Here is a 17304-nt window from a genome sequence, read left to right as displayed (position 1 = left end):
GTTTTCAGTCAGACAAATCAAAAGAAAGACACTATTTTGGAGCTTAGCACTACGTTCCTACCTCAGCGCAACAGGCAAAAACTACTGGAATTCATCATGAGCTTCATGGTATTATAGAACACATACAGCACCTTTGTCCAGGGACATGAAGGCAGGTTTTGAGACTGTATCAAATCCTGGGGACATTTGCTACCCTTCAGAAATTTAAGGTGCCACTGTCTGGGTAAGGCCTTCTCTGACTTGAACTACTGGAAGACAAGTGCCTTCTTATGTATGCATCTATGGGTTTCTTACAGTTCCAATCCTGTTCTGATACTCAGATGACACTTTGGATACAAGTGATAAAACATCTTGCAAAAAATTAGAGCAATGATTAAAATTAGATTTAGAATGGAGAGTGAAGTTTTATCGATGTTACGTTTTAAATAAATCCACTTTTAAAAATGGTAACAGATGCACAAATACAAATGTTTGTGATCTGTAGCTAACCCTGAGATCTTGAGTTTAGTGGCAACACAGCTTATAGCAGAAAAAGTAACTTTCATTCAAATCCAGTTTTATTGTTTTAAAAAAAAGTTATCTAAAATCTTGTTTAGGCAGGATATATACTTCATGGATAAAGCCATAGTTTTGCATCAGTGCTAACATAAATGCCAACATTCTAATGTGAATAACAGTTACAAACATCCGAGAATAATGAGCATGTAGCAGATGATTGTCAGAAATGTCAGCAGGCACACCTTGCACTATTTGAGCCGTGCAGTGCAGTGGCAAACTGCACTGATCACTGCTGTCATGAAGAATGTCAGAGTAGCATTTTTGTTTTTATGGTGGCGTCTGTCCTTCAGGCAGATGAAAGTCAGGAGCCAGTTTTCTAACTGTGAATATCTTGTAAAATCTTAGATTATTATTTAATTGAGAAAAGCTATAAAGATTTTATTTTTAATTAGTGAAGAGTCAGATCTTTTTTTTTTAAAGTGGTAGTAAAAACTTGATTTGGTGAAATAATTTTTTAAGTTTGACCCTAAAAATTTCATCAATAACTTCAACAATTGTTTGGAAAACAGTGGTTCATATTCTGTAGCTGAGCAGACCTAAGTTAGTGTTAAGAAGTAGCCTTTAGAAACACAGAAATATCATAAGCAGTGTCCTTCAGTCTCTGTTTTTACTGACTTACAGAAAAGAAATTCAGAGAGAGATCTGAATAATTGAAAGCTGATGAGTAATTCTGTCCCATGAAACAGGACTTTAGTCTTGCAGTTTGGTCGTTTTGCATGGAGGACTTGCACTGTAGATTTCTCTTCATGTGAGAAGAGTTTAAATTGAAAGCTGTAGTCCTGTTTTCTCAGTACAGCTGATCTAGCTGAAGCAATAACTTGGTGGTACATGAAACTGGCTTGCTTATGAAATGTGTTTTCCTCACGTAGATTGCTTTCTATATGAGGGAAATCAATACTTTCATTACTGCATTGTTTCACTTGATTCTCATGTCATGGCCTTGTGAGCAGAAAATCTCCGAGTTTTTCATGTCAATCTCTGTTGCTTAACATAAATATGGAAAAGCATACTTGAATCCCAGCATTTGCACTGTTATGCCAGCACAAAACTGACGCACACATCTTGAGTTTGTGGCCAAGGAGCTTGCATTTGTACTGCACACTTATCAACGAGAATATTTCTGTAAATTTTTTATTAAATGCTATTAATATTTGAAATCTATGGTTTATAGTTTGTTAGCATTATACAGTTAGCACTGTGAGACACGTGTTCTGTCACTAAACCAGGTGCTGTACAACACTTAAAGAATTTCTGAACCAAAGCTACATTAATGTGAATAGAAACTGACTGTAGAATTGCTTTTGTTTTTATGCATTCCTGCTGTCTCAGCAGGATAGTGACTGGAAGGCACATCATTTCTTTTGTGAAGTCTGCTAGCTTTTTAGAGAAGTTTCAGCTCATTCTAGCTATTGTTCACAGTCTGTTAACCCAATGAATGCTCATACAGTGTTGTTGCTGATGGCTTCCATTTAGTCTTTTAAAAGACTAGGTGCTTCTAAATAACAAGGTCTCCTAGGTTACTACACTTCAGTACATGTGAAGTGTATTAACAGTGAAGATTGTAAATAAAATTTTTTACATATGAAGCAATATGAAGCAAACAAAACTTGAGTCATTTTGTTAAGATTGTTCTGCCAACTGATGTGTTAATTGCATTAACCCCAGGAGCACTGAGGTCACTGGAGTGTTCTGGCTAGGTGCTGCAACTAAACCTAACTTATGGTTTACCTTAAAAAGAAAAAAAGGAAGAAAAAAAAAAAGAGAAAATCTGATTAACAAAAGTCAGTGAGTGGATAGAGTACTATGCATGTGAATACACATTAATGAATGCCTTTAGTATGCAGAGGCAGGATACACCTCTAAGACTGGTTTTGTATGAAAAAGCTGCACGTGAAAAATCATGTACTAGGAGTCATCTGCCACTGGAAGCCTTTGCTTTCTGCAGCAAGTGTGTATATGTGCAAGCATGTAATTATGACACACAACAACTATGCTTTTCCCTGGAAATAAAGCACAGAATAAAAATTGTCTGTCTGTAACAGTCAAAAACAACAACCACTACTTTTGCACTGTTATTTACACCTTCAGTATCTTCTGACTTTATTTACCTCTCATGTTTCCTTTGCTGATATAATACCAGGTTGAGTTAACCTTGGTGAAGTTAATCAGTAAAGAAGAAATGATAGACTCTGAATTAGTACAAATGTGTTTTAAGACTCTCCTCTTAACAAAGACTTACACAAGCACCATCATTCTATGGGCATGTTAATCAGGTATGCAGGTCTTTTGGGGTCAGGGTCTTGCATAATATGTGAAATGTAATCTTTCCACGTGTATCCTATAGGTCTTATATTTTAGAGCAATGGAAGTACAGAATTCCATTTCCATGCTGCCACAGCCCCCCAGGGATCGTGAGCTTATTGACATGTTACTCACAGTGACCTGTAAGGCATACCTGCCTTCTCTTTGACAGCATAGGGCTTTTTTCACATATCTTTGGTTAGGAAGCATATACACACACTTGCCTTTACCTGGTCCCTGCTCTGCAAAGAAGTACTCAGAATCACGATTTTAAAGAACATTGAGCTGGAGGGGTTTTAAGATACTGTTGCTGTTTTGTTTCTGTGCTTATAAGCCTGGTACTGCTTCCCCTGTGAATGTTACCACGTTTTACTTGTTGTCTATTGTAGAAGCACAGAGGTGTTCTGGAGTTATTTTAATAAATTAAACTGTTTGCTAATATGACATTTAGTAAGTATTTCTGGTGTGTCTTTTTTCCTTTATTTTTTTTATAACCTGCTAAAATAATTGTTTTGATAACTTTATCCTATTGCAGGGACTGAAATTAAACTATGAAAAGCTTTCATTAGAGTGCACATGGAAGCTTGAGACTGAGAGGAATCTCTACCAGAGTATTTACTAGAGCGGAAGCATTTAAAAAACTGGCTGAGGTGACATCCTGATTTCTGACTCACTTTATATTTGATCACAAAGCAGAGCTGCCATTTAGCTGCCTTTTCCCCATGTTCTGGAGGATCCTTGTGTGGTTTCCTTCTTTTTTAACGATTCTAAGAGTTCCTTTTGCCTTGCAGGAAGGGTTGGGCTATTTGTAAGTCTGATTCTACTGATTCTCCCTTCATCCAGTGAGTTCAAGCTGACCTGGAGAGCAATAGGTCCCTTTCAGCAACTCTGACAGCATCTAGCAAATGTGAATCAATTGGAGTTGGGCTTTAATATAATAAAACCTGCATAGATGATCATTACTTAAATCAAGGAGGAGGAATGCTGTTTCACCTTTCAGAAAAGAAGTTGTAATCAAGTGATTCTTTCAGAGGCCTCTAGCAATGTTCACATGCAAGCAAAGTTCAATTAGTTGACAACTCGGGGCTGAGGTAGGAAACACAAATTCAATTATAGTGAATAGCTTGAATAAAACCCAATTTTTATTGGTGATGACCTTATGTGTTATTCTTTGTGTAAATGTCTTCCTATTTCTCAGTCTTCTAAAATCCCAAATGTCAGATAAAACATTTATCTCCTGTTTTTGCTTAATTCAGTTTTCTTCTAATAAAAGCTTGTCAGGCTTATTTAGAAGGATCACTTGAATTGAGCTCTCTGCTTTGTTCTCTCCTATGGTACACCAAGTTTTCAGCTGCCTTGTGTTTTCAAGGTAAGATCTGCTTTGGTCTGAATTGCTACTTGAAACATTTTGTTCTAAATCTTTCACAGATTTTCATTACACTTTGCATTTGTTACACGGGCAGCATCATCACAAAGACCATAAAGCCTGAAGAGACTTCTAGACTTTGTGTCATAACAATTGACAGTACTAGAAACAGAAGCTAATAAATTAATTGTTGTATAGATATTAGTTGTATGTATACAGTGCAAAACTTCAACAAAAAATGCATGGAATAGTGTCTATGAATAATGTGCATAGCGAAGCACTGAAACAGGTGGCCTGGGGAAGCTGATGTATGTGGAGTTTGTGGCCTCTGTCCCTGTTGTGCTGTGATGGAGGTGAGCAGAATGGATGGATGAATGATAACCTTTGCCTTTGAGCATCCCACCGGTTGTAAAATCCCCAGTGACTGGAAACTGGGCTAAAGATTTAAAGATTTTCACCATCCAGACTGTTTCTGGCAGGTTGCAATGACAAATTACAAATTAACTCTGCAATCTGTTAGCAGATTACAGTTTAACTTTGCCCCTGTTTTGGAAAAGCTAAAGCCAAGTGGCATTTCCTGATTTACCACAATTTTGACCATTGTGTTGTCTCAGGACTTCAGGCTCCACTGACTGTACCTACCTAAAGATATCAGGTTCAATAAATGCCCCAGAATCAATGGCAGGACTATTTCTGCATTGTGCATTCTCTGGGAGTCTTTCCAGGACCTCAAGCAAACACTTCAGCAGCCTCTTTGCACGAGCTCTGTGCAGCATGATGGCTGCTGTGTAATGTACTCACCATGGCCTGTTAACAGTTGTGAATTTATTTTCTGCTGTGAAGTGAGGCTCTGGAAGGGGTGATGGATTGGTTTTCTTCTTTAGTTAAGCATTTCTGCATGGCTGGAAAATTTTATAGGCTTGCCTTGTGGCTACATTAATACTTATGTATTGTGACTATGTGCTGGTTAATTCAGCTGAAGCCAAATGTTAGCAGTGGTTCTAAGCATCTTCAATCAGACAATCTCTTGTCTCCATAGGATGAAGGACAATTTTAAGTACTACCTGTCAGAAAGCTGTTAAAAACCCTTTTTCAGTGTTGATATTCCCTCTTAATTAAACGTGTTTATTACAGTTCAGCACCTTTCCCTGCAAACCTTTTCCTTTGGCCATTTATAACTTCTGTTTTCCACAGCTGTTTCTTCCTGTTTGCCACAGGTTCAAACACTTGCAATCATTCCTGTGTCCAGGTGCTTCTCATCATCCTTGCTTCTTAACAGGCACTACTGCTCAGATGGGTGATGCAGCTTCCTCATTCCAACAGAGGCCCTAAAATGTAAGAGTAAGGTCCTCTAGAATATGCTTGTTATTGGGATTAATAAATATTTCCATCTGTTTTTTTTCTCTTATCAGCAAATCCTCTGTTCTTAAAAGTCGATGTGTTAAAAGGCATCTGCATTTTTGTACGTGGTTCCTTATTTTGATCAGGCATTTGTGAAAGAATTTGATTGCATCATTTACTGGGTTTGTTCAGCTTGGGACTTTGAAAGTGAAGGCAGAGCAAGCTTTTTTGAGAAAATGTTTTCCATAAAAGCTTTCAACAAAGCAATCTCAATTGAAATGCTTATGATGTTTCATTCAACTACCTTGACTCATTAAGTAACACTTACTTTCCTAATTGTTATGTATTATTTTTGAAAATGATCAGAATGACTATGCAAGATAAGTCTTAATGCTCTGCTGTTCTCAGAGAAATGCATTCTATACAAAGCAGCTATGTTTTTGAGGAAGCCATATCCGTGGGCACGTTGCTTGAGCAATATTTTTTGAAACTTATTAAAGAATGAGAATGAATTCTGGTTCTAAGTTTTCTTTTCCACGGTCTGTGGATTAGATTCTGCCATAATTGGAAGGGTAAGTGTCGTTGTAAAACCAACATTTTCAGAACTGTCTAATTCAAGGAAATAGACACTTCTCAGTTTTTCATTCTAATTTGAAACAAAGACTCTGGTGAGGAGCCAGTAGTCACAGTAGAATAAGAATTGCATTATTTACCAACATTGTTTTGAGCTCATGTTTCCTAAATTATTTTGTCCTGATCTCTCCCTCCCTGCCAACCCTAAACACAAGCCCTGCTTTCATTCTTTCTTCAACAACTGCTTATTCTGTCCCTTCTAACCAGAATAGAAGAATCTGGGAGAACTCTTTTACGTATTAGGAGAATTATATCTCTGTACTAATCATTAACCTAAGTTGTAATTTAAGGAAATCTGAAGCAGGGAAGCATTGCGATATTAAAGCTGCTGTTTGTGGTTATACTCCAGAAACTTAGGAGAGAGAATGCAGCACAGGAAGTTGTTTGTGTTTTTTGTCTTATAATTGGTTTATATAAAGTTATCCCATTGTTGATACAGAACGCAGTAAAAATGAAAAATGTTGGAACCCATGATACGTGTACTTCATTTTCTGAAATAAGTAAATTAAGTGTGAATTGATTATTAATAATTCAAAGCGAAATGCCTGATAAGGACTTGGAGCAGCTTGTCTGTAATTTTCAATCATTAAAAAATCAGTCTGAGCAAGGCTGTCTGAAACTCCCTTATCTCATATTAAAGCCTTGCTTCTTAAGGAGTCAGATCTAAATGATGCAGCAGTCTTGAGACATTGCTATTGCAATATCCTCATGGCCTGCTGTAAACTCAGGGTAAGCTGGAAATTGGCTTTGGGACAGTAAGTCCTGGGTATGTGGGAGCTCCTGGTGACAACTGGGTACCTGGCACCACAATAGAGAAGTTTTGGGGTGTGATTTTATAGAATCAAAGGGTTGGAGGGGACGCACAAGGATCTTAGAATACAATTCATCTCTCCACACAGGACCATTCAAAATTCAAACCAGATTTTTGGGACCGTTAGGTTTGTTTGCTTGTTTAAGTTGCCTAAGAAAATATCTCTTCCCCTTGTTTGCTGCTTTTTGCATTCAGGCTGTACTTTATGAGGTAAGAATTCTCTCTCAGATGTGCCTGGGCTACAATAAAATGAAATTAAAACCACACTTTTCAAAGGAGTTGCACAGCTACTGCTTCTGCCCATAGGTAGAAAAATTCCCTCTGTCTGGAAAACAAGAAGTTAAGGAGCTTAACCTCCCCCTCCAGCCCCCAGCATTTTTATCTTTCCTAAAGGAAATTAAAATTTAGGGGTGGATTTTGGCACTCAGGTAGTAAACAGGGATGAGGGCAGCTCCATCCTCAGAATGTCCAGCAGATGGTGATGGAGCTTCATCAACAGCTACGCTTCCTGGGGGAGGGCCTGGACACCACCACTGCCATACCTCAGCCCTCAAGCTCTCCATTAGAAACAAAACATAATTTCCTCGGCAGCCAAATGCAATATTTCCATGGAAAAACGTGGAAAACATAGTTTGGAGCTGATTTCATCTGTCGACGTGATAATTTTTATAATCGCAGAAGTCGGTCTGTCTTCAGCATCTGACACTAACAAGTTCTTGAAGTGGTGTTCCTGGTGCTTCAGGAGAGAATTAGCATTAGGAGAGAGTTCTTCACTCCTCATCCACCTGCAACCTTCCAACAGGCTTTTTGAAGAAACAAAGCCATCACTCGAGGTCCAGGCCTGAGCATACATCACTTTGAAAGTATCCCAGATCTGACTTCTGGGATGTAGACTCTCATCAGAGTGCCTCATCCCATACAGCTGCAGGCAGAACTGGGCCTTCTGCAAGTAGTTGGAAAGGAGAACTGTCCTGGAGTGTTTGGGAGAGCCTGCTGGATCAGCTCACCTCATCAAGAGATGGAATCCTTCTCCTGAAGCTGGAGGGCACCTCCAAGGCCTTGACTGAATGTGAGTACCAGGTGATTCTATGTACTGATGTCCAGACACAGGAGGTGAAATTCATGTGTGTTTTATAAGACGTCAGCCCTGTTGCTGACAAATACTGGCCTTCTCTGCCCCTGCTCGCTTGCATTGTCCTGGCAAGGGACTCCCAGAAGCCTTCACGTCTCTGTGGTGATTTGGGCAGCCCCCAGGCAGGGAATTTGGAAGGGGTGGGGAACAGCAAGCAGCAAGGAGAGGACCCATAAGCCGTGGGTGAGAGGAGAAGCTACTGACACAAGCCGAAGTCGGAAAGGATTTTTTCCACATCGGAGAACCCAGCCCCTAATATAAAATATAGCAATGCGGCCACTGGAGGGCAGCCTCGTTGCTCACGCTGCCCTGCATCAGCCTTCCATCCCCACGCGGCTCGCCCTGAGCCCGCTTTGTCAGGCATTTCCTGCTGGTATGGTTGAGCAGAGATACACACGCACACAAACAACTTCTTTCTCTATAATTTTGCTGCGTGGTAGATGAGACCTGAAAAAAATGATCGTGCGTGTTTTCCTATGGGTGATGATGTTCCTCTAACTGGTGCTTTTGTTTGCCAGCTGTAACACATCCCTTCCAACCCGGTGCCTCCCTTCTCACTGTGATGCCTACTGCATCTTTTCGGTACTGTTCTGCAGCAGGGTGGGAAGGTTTCCAGCTTCCTCCAGCCTCAGTTAAACAGTTTTTGATTTCTTCGCTGGCATCAGCAGCTGTTAGCAAGAACAAAGCATAGGTAGAAGCCAGACATCACTAAGAGGCCTCAAGAGCCCCAGTCTGCTCTGCTCTGCTCTGCTTGGGTTTGTGCTTGGCAGCTTTTCAGGCAGTTGGGATGTCTGTCTTTTTTTCCAGGCATTTTCAACCTACTTGCACAAGCCAGGGTACATGCAGATGTAACAATGAGATGTATTATCATTGCTGTGTGGTTTGACCTGCTGGCTGCTTCAAGTTCTGTGGCTGAGCAGCACACACCAGGTGACCGGAGGTGTGGGAAGATGTATGATGAGGTGCTGGTTGGAGAAGACAGGACACTAATTTACAGGAAATAATGTTTAATTGGTTTTGTGATCGTGGATTACCATCCAAGTATAAATAGTTTATTCTCTCTTCTTAAATTCCTTGTATTATTGGCTTCTAGGCACTGATTATCTCCACACAGCCCATAGGGGACAGAATTGCTGTAGGAAAACAAAGGGGGAAAATAAATTTACTTGCATCTATGGAGAACTTGAAAAATTGTGAGTGTTTTTGTAAAGCTTTTACATCATCATCCTTTTCAACTGAGCATCCTAACTGCTTTATAAATATTAATTAAGCCTCATGTGGCTTCTCTGAATTACGTAAAGACAGAATTGCCTCATCCATCAGATGAGAGGATCCAGAAGCTGCTAACAATTTGAAATGACAACAGCTCAGTGAACAAAAACATAACACCCACCTGAAACTTCTGGGCTGGAGGAAAAAAAATGAGTGGCTTGTCTTTATAATTGAATCATAGAATGGCTTGAGTTGGAAGGGACCTGTTAAGATTATCTAGTTCCAATTGCCTTCCCTGGTCTGGGTGCCACCCGCCGACTCAGCTGCCCATGGTCCAATCTAGCCTGGCCTTGGGCACCTCTAGGGATGTAGAACCCACAGCTCCTCTGGGCAGCCTGTGCCAAGACCTCACCACCCAGTATCGCTTCATCCTCACAAAAAAGTAGGACTGGATCAGGAAGGACTGCATGAAGTCCTCTCTTCCCATATGCTTCTTCCTTCTCTCTTTTTTGCTTTGTGAGATTATCTTGCCTTCATGGGTAAACTTTATTTATGTTTAGGATTTCAGAAAGGAAGCAACCTAAAGGGAAAAAGCTCATTCTTTTCTCTCTTCTCTTTCCCAGACCTAAGACTCCATTGCATGCTGAGCGATGCTGACACAAGGAGCTGCTGGAAATGAAAGATGGAGGAGCACGGTGAGTAAGAGATCCCCATGGAGCTGTGTGGGACTGTGCAGGATGGTGAAGCCAGGCTATCTTTAGGCAGCAAAAGGGCTGCCACAGCTATATATATAGAGAGGATATTGCTGTTTGGGAAGGATTGGCAAGGATATTCCCAGTCCTTGAAACTGCAGAAGCTCACTAAAAGAGACAAGCTAAGGGCAAACTGCCTGCGAAATACGTATCAGGCACTAGATAAAATGCATAACACATCCAGTAGAAGAGTTTGAGTTTGGACTTCAGTTAATTTAATTGTAACTCGGAGTGAAGACTTTTAGTAATTGCAGAGGTATCAGTTGTTTACTGAAATTTCTCATCTCCTACTCATTATTCACATTTTCTCTTCCAAATATCTGGGAAGGCACTGGATTAATTGTTTCTCCAGGTGGACTTCTGCAGATGTGTTTTCTAAATCTACCTTTATCAGTGATTTCTAGTAAGATGACTGCAGACCAGGAGGAAATTAAAGTACAGAACAAAACTTGTTTGTGTTTGAAATTTCAGTCATTTTTGAGATATAGTGGATACACGAGGCAAATACGAAATGTTGTAAAATTTCAGCTGGTACAGAGAATGTGGTAGAAACATGCTTTATTTCTCAGTGTCACTAACTAGCCTTATGCAGAAATTTACAAGGGACTAGGTTAACACATGGGAAGCCGAGTTAGCAGGAGTGCAGGTGATTATTCCCCTCTGCTGGACATTCAGGAGCCCACAACTGGAATAATGTGCCCAATTTACATCCTCTGTGCGTTTTCTTCTTTGGCTACTTCAAGGGAGGTACACTGCTTAAGAGGCAATGGTCAGGTGCTGCAACAATGGAATACTAGGAAAAAAGGCGACAGATCAGTGAAACACTGAAGCAAGGGTTTAGGCTGCTGTACCAGTGTTCTCGGAGGTCAAATGCCAGACTGCAAAAAGAGGCTGAGAAATCTGTCTTAAGTCTGCTCTGCTTTGAGGTAAGGAGGAGTCGTGTTGGAGGTCACCACCAGCTCCCAACCTAAATAATGCTTTTTTTCCTCCCAACTTCCACTTTTCTCATTTACATGTTGGAAACTGGAACAAACTTCAGGAACTGAGCTTTAATCTGCTGTGAGTTTGCTGGCTTTGTTTCTTGCATGACTTCCTTTGAGGAGCCCTTGTAAAAAATTGCACGGGCTTTGCATGGAAATGCCAGTTAATTTAAAACATCTTAGTATACATAGGTCAAATATGCAAAGTTGAAGCAGTTACAGCATGCCTGAAAGTAGTCTGTAATTAGCTCATGCAAGGTACACTGCATGAAAATCGATGGAGGAAGAATTTGTTTCTGGTCCCGGTTCAATGATTTTGTTTATTCTTGGCTTGATGACCCAATCAATGATTGCTTTATAAAATAAGAGAATTGACATATTTTAATGTATTTCAATTACATATTCAGATATCTACAACGTATTTCATAGTTGTTTTCCTGTATGCAACCTGAGTGCAGGAAAACTATTGGTACTTGACTAGGTAAGTGAAAACATAGTTAATTATTAGGTAAACTTTGCTTTCATTCTCTGTTAGTTCTGTGTGTCTTGGCAAGTTTTTTTGTTGTCTTTGTGTTTGTTGTACAGCAAGTCCATATAGTTAACACCAAATAAACACCAAGGAAAGAAAAGTGTATTGTGGAGAAACAAATAGCACTGATGGTAAGTCTCAACGCTGGGAGTGGCTCATTGGGTTTATAAATAGGTCCTCAGCAGAAGGAATTTTTGAAAAGCACCATTAGTTTTCAGTCATACAAAGCAGGTTTTGAGCAATGCTTTCGACTATTTGTATTTGCCTGAGTTAAGATTTCTGCTTCGAGGTAAAATAACAGGCCAGCGCATTCTTTTCATTTTTTCCTTCTTTTTGTTTTTAAAATGCCCAGCTGCCCCTGTAGTTAATGATGTGTCAGCATTGCCATTACAAAACCTCAGTTCTGCCTTAGTATATGAACTGTAAAATAAATGCTTCAGACTTCAAATTTGTTTTCTAGGGTTTTGCTCATGAGATCCTTTGAAGCATTTTATGGATTCATAAGAGTATGTTGGGTTCTGCTTCAGCTCTTGGATTACTTCAATCGAATATCCACAACAAAACTTTATTAAGCAGTTTTTTAAAACATTTATTACTGCATTTCTAATATAGCAAATTATAAACCTGTCATCATAGTTTCTTTATAGCTTTATTTCTGCTTATCACAAGTTAAAGCTTGCTGTTTCTGCTGCTTTGGAAATTGATTCTTGACTCAGATAAACAGCACGGTCTTAAGACTCTCAGAAGGGTTGCAGCCTGCTTGCATTCTCACATAACCTGCATTTCTCTTACCTTCATCTCCCATGTTCTTGTTGTAAATACTTCCTGAAGGATTTTGAATGACATCAGCAGTGTTATAGCACCTACAAAATCCCCCTGGGGAGGACTTTAATCCTTCTTTACCTCTCCAAAACGTTGAAAGGAATCAGGTTCCACAGGAAAGACAAGATCCCAATATTTTTGTTTGCTCAGAAAAGTTGAATCAAAGCCAATTATTGTAGGGTTATTAGCACAGCTTTTAGCAGGACTCCAGTTTCTGAAGTCTCTTCTTCAGAAGACTTCAGAAGTGGAGGATTTGTCCTGCTGGAGGTAAACCTGGTGTGTGCTATCCTGTCTGACAGCTGCTGGGGCCACGTGCTACCACACCAGCCCAAGAAGCCCCGCCATGAGATAACTTATTTTCAGTCTCCAAGTTCGTGGCTGGGAACACCAACTGAAATGTAGGAGAACTTTTATTTCATGATCTGTATTCCTCCGTGCCATGGCACCAAATGATACAGTGAGGCAAAGAGTTTTAAAGGCTCGTTAGCATTTGCATGAATTGCTTCTCCCGCATACTGGCATGCACTTCCTCTGGCCAGCTTGCAATGGGTTCCCAATTCACTTTAACTCAATTATCTCCTTCCTTTCATAAGGATGTATGCAGGAGTGCACTATTGCCCTTTCCATATGCAATGATATTTTTTATCTACGGCACTGTGCCTTCCTCTTTTCTCTTTTAACTGCCCTTACATTGCTATTCTTGCTTTGCAGCTTCTCCTTTGGATTAGATCTTTATATATGAAAGAGCATGAAACAGTCTGGTAGTCTGTACAGCTCAGGTGAAGTGTATAGTCTCTGGTATATCTTCTCACAGAGTGCTTATCAGTGTGGGGGCCCACAGGATCACACAGTCCCAGATAGCTTTGGGAGTATTTTTTTAAGCAAATGCTGATGTTATCCTTTATTTCTGTAGTAGGAAAGGGTTTAAGTAACAATAGGAAGTGAGACTCAGTCAAAGGAGGCATTGTAGGAACCAGCTCTCGCTCCACAATGAGATTTGGGCAGTGTGGATGTGCCCTGCATGCAATGATTTTACATGTGCAGGAGCAAGCAGTTTCTCCTAATCCCCTTCTGTAGGCTGCATTGTGGTCTCGTAACCCTCGGTGATACCTTGTAAGACTTTTTATTTCCTAAAGCAGCATTACTTCAAGACAGATTTAGGAAGGAATTGAGAGTTCTTTCTAAAATCAGAGCTTAAATTCAGAAATATGTTGTTCTCTTATCATTTGATTCTTCTCAGAAACTCGTGATGCACTTCATCAGACTAAAAGGCTGCAGGAATCCCTGCACTGCTTTACAATAACAGACCATGAACCAAAGCTCCTGGGACAGACTCTGCCCAGTGTTGGGGCTGCAGCACTGCTGGATAACATGCCATGACTGCACCACCCTGCTGAAAATCATGCTGTCCTAAGGACCTAGAATGTTCTTTTCTCCTCGCTTGTTCAGCAGGTATGTGGATCACCTCCTGGGCTTGTGCATGTGGGAAACTCTGCAGATGGTCCAGGACATTGGAGGTATCTCAAATCCTTCCTCTTGCAAGGGAGCTTGTGTGGTAGAAAGACAGATATCTTACTACTATTTGTTCTGTAATATAGTGCTGTTTAGAAATTTCATAAAGAAAAGAGGTTTCTGTTTTTTCTCACAATATTGCTTGTATAGGGAATCATCTGAAAGTGCTATATGAAATGACCCCAAGAGAGGAAAGATGTGTGAGCAGAGTTATTGGCACTCGGACAAGAAAGAGGGCAGGAGGTGAGGATATTCTTTCAGAGACTTTACAATACCAGTTTGCTAAGGTCAATTAACGTCTCAGATGCATCTCAGATTTGCTCATCTGTGGCATATTGAAAGCATCTAACTGAAACCCGTGAGGGCTGGGTCTTCCAATGAGGCTTCAGTGAGGTCTGACCCTGAAATATCACTACCTGCAGGATGACCGCAGGGTTGGAGGGGACATGCAGCTCTACTGAGCAAAGCAGTGGGCTTCATGTAGACCTGCAATGTGGAGAGCCACCCCGCCCCATGAGCTTCTTCAGTGTGCAAGGCCTTGGGACACATTGAAAATACACATATTATGTGGGAACTATCACTTTAAATCTGCTGTGGGACTGACAAAAGTACAGTGGTTCTAGTGAATTACTGCAGTCTCTTAGGATCAACTTGGCAGCTCAGCAACAAGTTTTGCTGGCCTGAAAAATCCCCATCTCAAGAATATGCTGAAAGAAAATCTGAAGTTTGAACACCCCTGCTTCTCAATCATTAGGATAAACATCTGAAGGTAGAGATGTCTTGGACCATCTGTAACACAAATAGTTGTGTGGGCTTTGTACTGTAAACTGCTTCATTTCTAATAGCGCTCTGCCTTGGGGGAAACAAGCAGAGACAAAATATCCAAAAATGATAAACTGTTGTATTTGAGAATCACTAAACTTTGGCCATGTGATTCTTCTACTTGCCATAGGCAAGAGCTCTGAAACTTTTATCTCGTAGCTTCTTATAGCATATTTCACATGTATCCTTTATCATCCCTCCTTACATGTGTCACCTGCAACAGAGATCCAAGAGGTCTCTGAAAAATCACTTTTACAAACAGCATCCAGTAGTAACTAGAAAGCACAAAGAAATGTCATGTCTTGTTGCTTGTAGTGATAAGTTCTCTCCAGCAGTAGCTGTATAAATCAGTGTTTTTCCGCTGTCATTTCTCATCAAAACCCTTAAATGAAAGGAAATCATGGGCATGGAAATAAGAGTAAAATGCTTGATGGTCTCTAAGGTTTTGGAGCATTCAGTTTCTTCTAAAATTAATGGAATTTGGACGTGCAAATCCCTTATGTGGTTTTGAACATCCCATTTGACTAATATTTAAACTACTGACGTTTATCGCAAGTCCCCAGGAGTGAGCACTGGCAGGACCTTCTGGGACTTGAGAATACCAGCAGCCAGCAAGAAGAAAGAAATGTTTGTTTTCATAACTACTGAGCCACTGTGGCACTTACAAGTCTTCAATTTCATCTGCTAATGAAGTTTTTAATTAATTCATTAGACAATTGTATTTCAGTGGCGTGTTTCCCACCCACCATCTGCTCCAGGTTACATGTCTTAAATTAAACACCCGTTTGGCTACATGCTGGGTAAATTTGTTCAAGCACTATATCTTTTAACTTTGGCAGTGCTTAGATACCCTATTCACTGCGGGGCCACCTTGTCTCCCCGATAGTGCTTAACACATTGCAAAGAATGCTTCTTTCTAGGAGTGTCCAGCTAATACTAGAGGCATTACTGGGTATTACTGCCATGAGGCACCGGGGTGATTATTAAAGCAACATTTCAGGTGAAGTTTGGAATGAGAATTGAGAATGGGAATATTTGGATACCTTGTTGCAGTTTTCTTGTAGCTTTTGTCAAATCTGCTTGAATGCCCTCAGTGAAGGCTAAAATTAACTACTTCAGCTTGTTACATCCAATGTGGCAGTACTGCGTGTTCGTTTATGAGGTGTGCTTCAAAAATATGACTCAGATTGTATCTTGTCAGTTTCCACTGTTGGAAGCTGCTGAAAAAAAAGTGAGATGTTCAGAGACACTCATTGTAGTGTGATGGAAATAGAATAAATCTTGGGAAAAATTAATAAGGTTTCATCTCCAACACTGAAATGCATTTCTTTAATAGCTGGTCAGAAGGATGAATTTTGAATTCATTCTTGAAAAAATCTAATATTACAATTGTATTTCTGTAGATTTCATGTTGATCTTCTGTCATTTGAGGTTTTAAAAATAGAATTGTTTCTTTTTGCTACTTCTAGAAAATCTAGACTGTTGTTAAAAGGCTCAGAAAAAAAAATACAACAGCCCTTAAAAGAATCATGCTACTGATGGCAGGCCCTAAATAGGCTTAGTGAATTTTTTGATCCCTACAATCTGAGTATTTCCTCATTCCATAGGAAATAGTTCATGAAATAATAATATTTGATATTTATTTTGCATCTTTTTGTCTAGGTTTGCAAAACGTTCTTTGAGATGTCAGTTCCTTGTAATATATTGTTAAATAGTTTTGTTTTCATGTGATAAGGTAGAGTAAATGAAATCAGTAATTTTAGAGACAAGAGAGGCCTGAGGATGCCCGGAAAGTCACTGGCAAAGAGTGGAGAACAGTTACTGTATCCTCCAACCCCTGACCCATACAGGTCTACCAGCTTTGATGAAATATCTGTATATAGAATCATAGGATTATAGAATCATCCGTGCTGGAAAAGACCTTCGAGATCTTCAAATCTAACCATGAGTTTAACCTACTGTGTCCCACTGCTAAACCACCTCCCTCAGTGCTATGTCCACATGTCTCTTGCATACCTCCAGAGATGGACTCCACCACTTCCCTGGGCCGCCTATTCCAGTGCTTGACCACCCTCTCCATCAAGAAATTATTTCTAATGTCCAATCTAAACTTTCCCTAGTTCAACTTGAGTCCATTTCCTTGCATCCTATCTAAGAAAAGAAACCAACATCCTGCTCACTGAAACCTCTTTTCATGTAGTTGGTGACAGAGAGTGATGAGGTCTCCCCTCAGCCTCCTTTTCTCCAGACTGAATAACCTCAATTCCTTAAGTTGTTCCTCATAACTTGTCTTCTAGTCTCCTCACCAGTTTCATTGCTCTGATCTGCACGCATGCTGGAGCAACTCAATGACCTTGTGGTGAGGAACCCAAAACTGTGCAAAGCATTTGAAGTGCAGTCTCATCAGTGCCAAGTACATAGGGACAATCACCTATCCTGTCGGCCGCATGGTTTCTGAGGCAAGCTGGGATACCATTAACCAACTTGGCCACCTGGGCACAGAGCTGGCTCAAGTTCAACCAACTTGTAGACC

The 17304-nt window shown here is 40.2% G+C and overlaps 1 protein-coding gene across 4 annotated transcripts in view; it reads left to right on the top strand.

Moving 5' to 3' along the window:
- GPAM (glycerol-3-phosphate acyltransferase, mitochondrial) overlaps positions 1-3309 on the top strand; it is a 30292-nt gene extending 26983 nt beyond the window's left edge. For all 4 annotated transcript variants that reach the window (XM_010714765.2, XM_003208170.3, XM_010714764.2 and 1 more), the window contains one exon: positions 1-3309. In XM_010714765.2, coding sequence (XP_010713067.1) covers positions 1-117 — 117 coding nt within the window. In that variant the 3' untranslated portion in view covers positions 118-3309.
- Positions 3310-17304: the final 13995 nt, after the last annotated feature.

Source organism: Meleagris gallopavo, chromosome 8 (assembly GCF_000146605.3).
Source record: "Meleagris gallopavo isolate NT-WF06-2002-E0010 breed Aviagen turkey brand Nicholas breeding stock chromosome 8, Turkey_5.1, whole genome shotgun sequence".
Taxonomy (NCBI): Eukaryota; Metazoa; Chordata; class Aves; order Galliformes; family Phasianidae; genus Meleagris; species Meleagris gallopavo.
The sequence above is the reverse complement of the archived record's forward strand: the minus strand, read 5'-3'. Positions and strand labels throughout refer to the sequence as shown.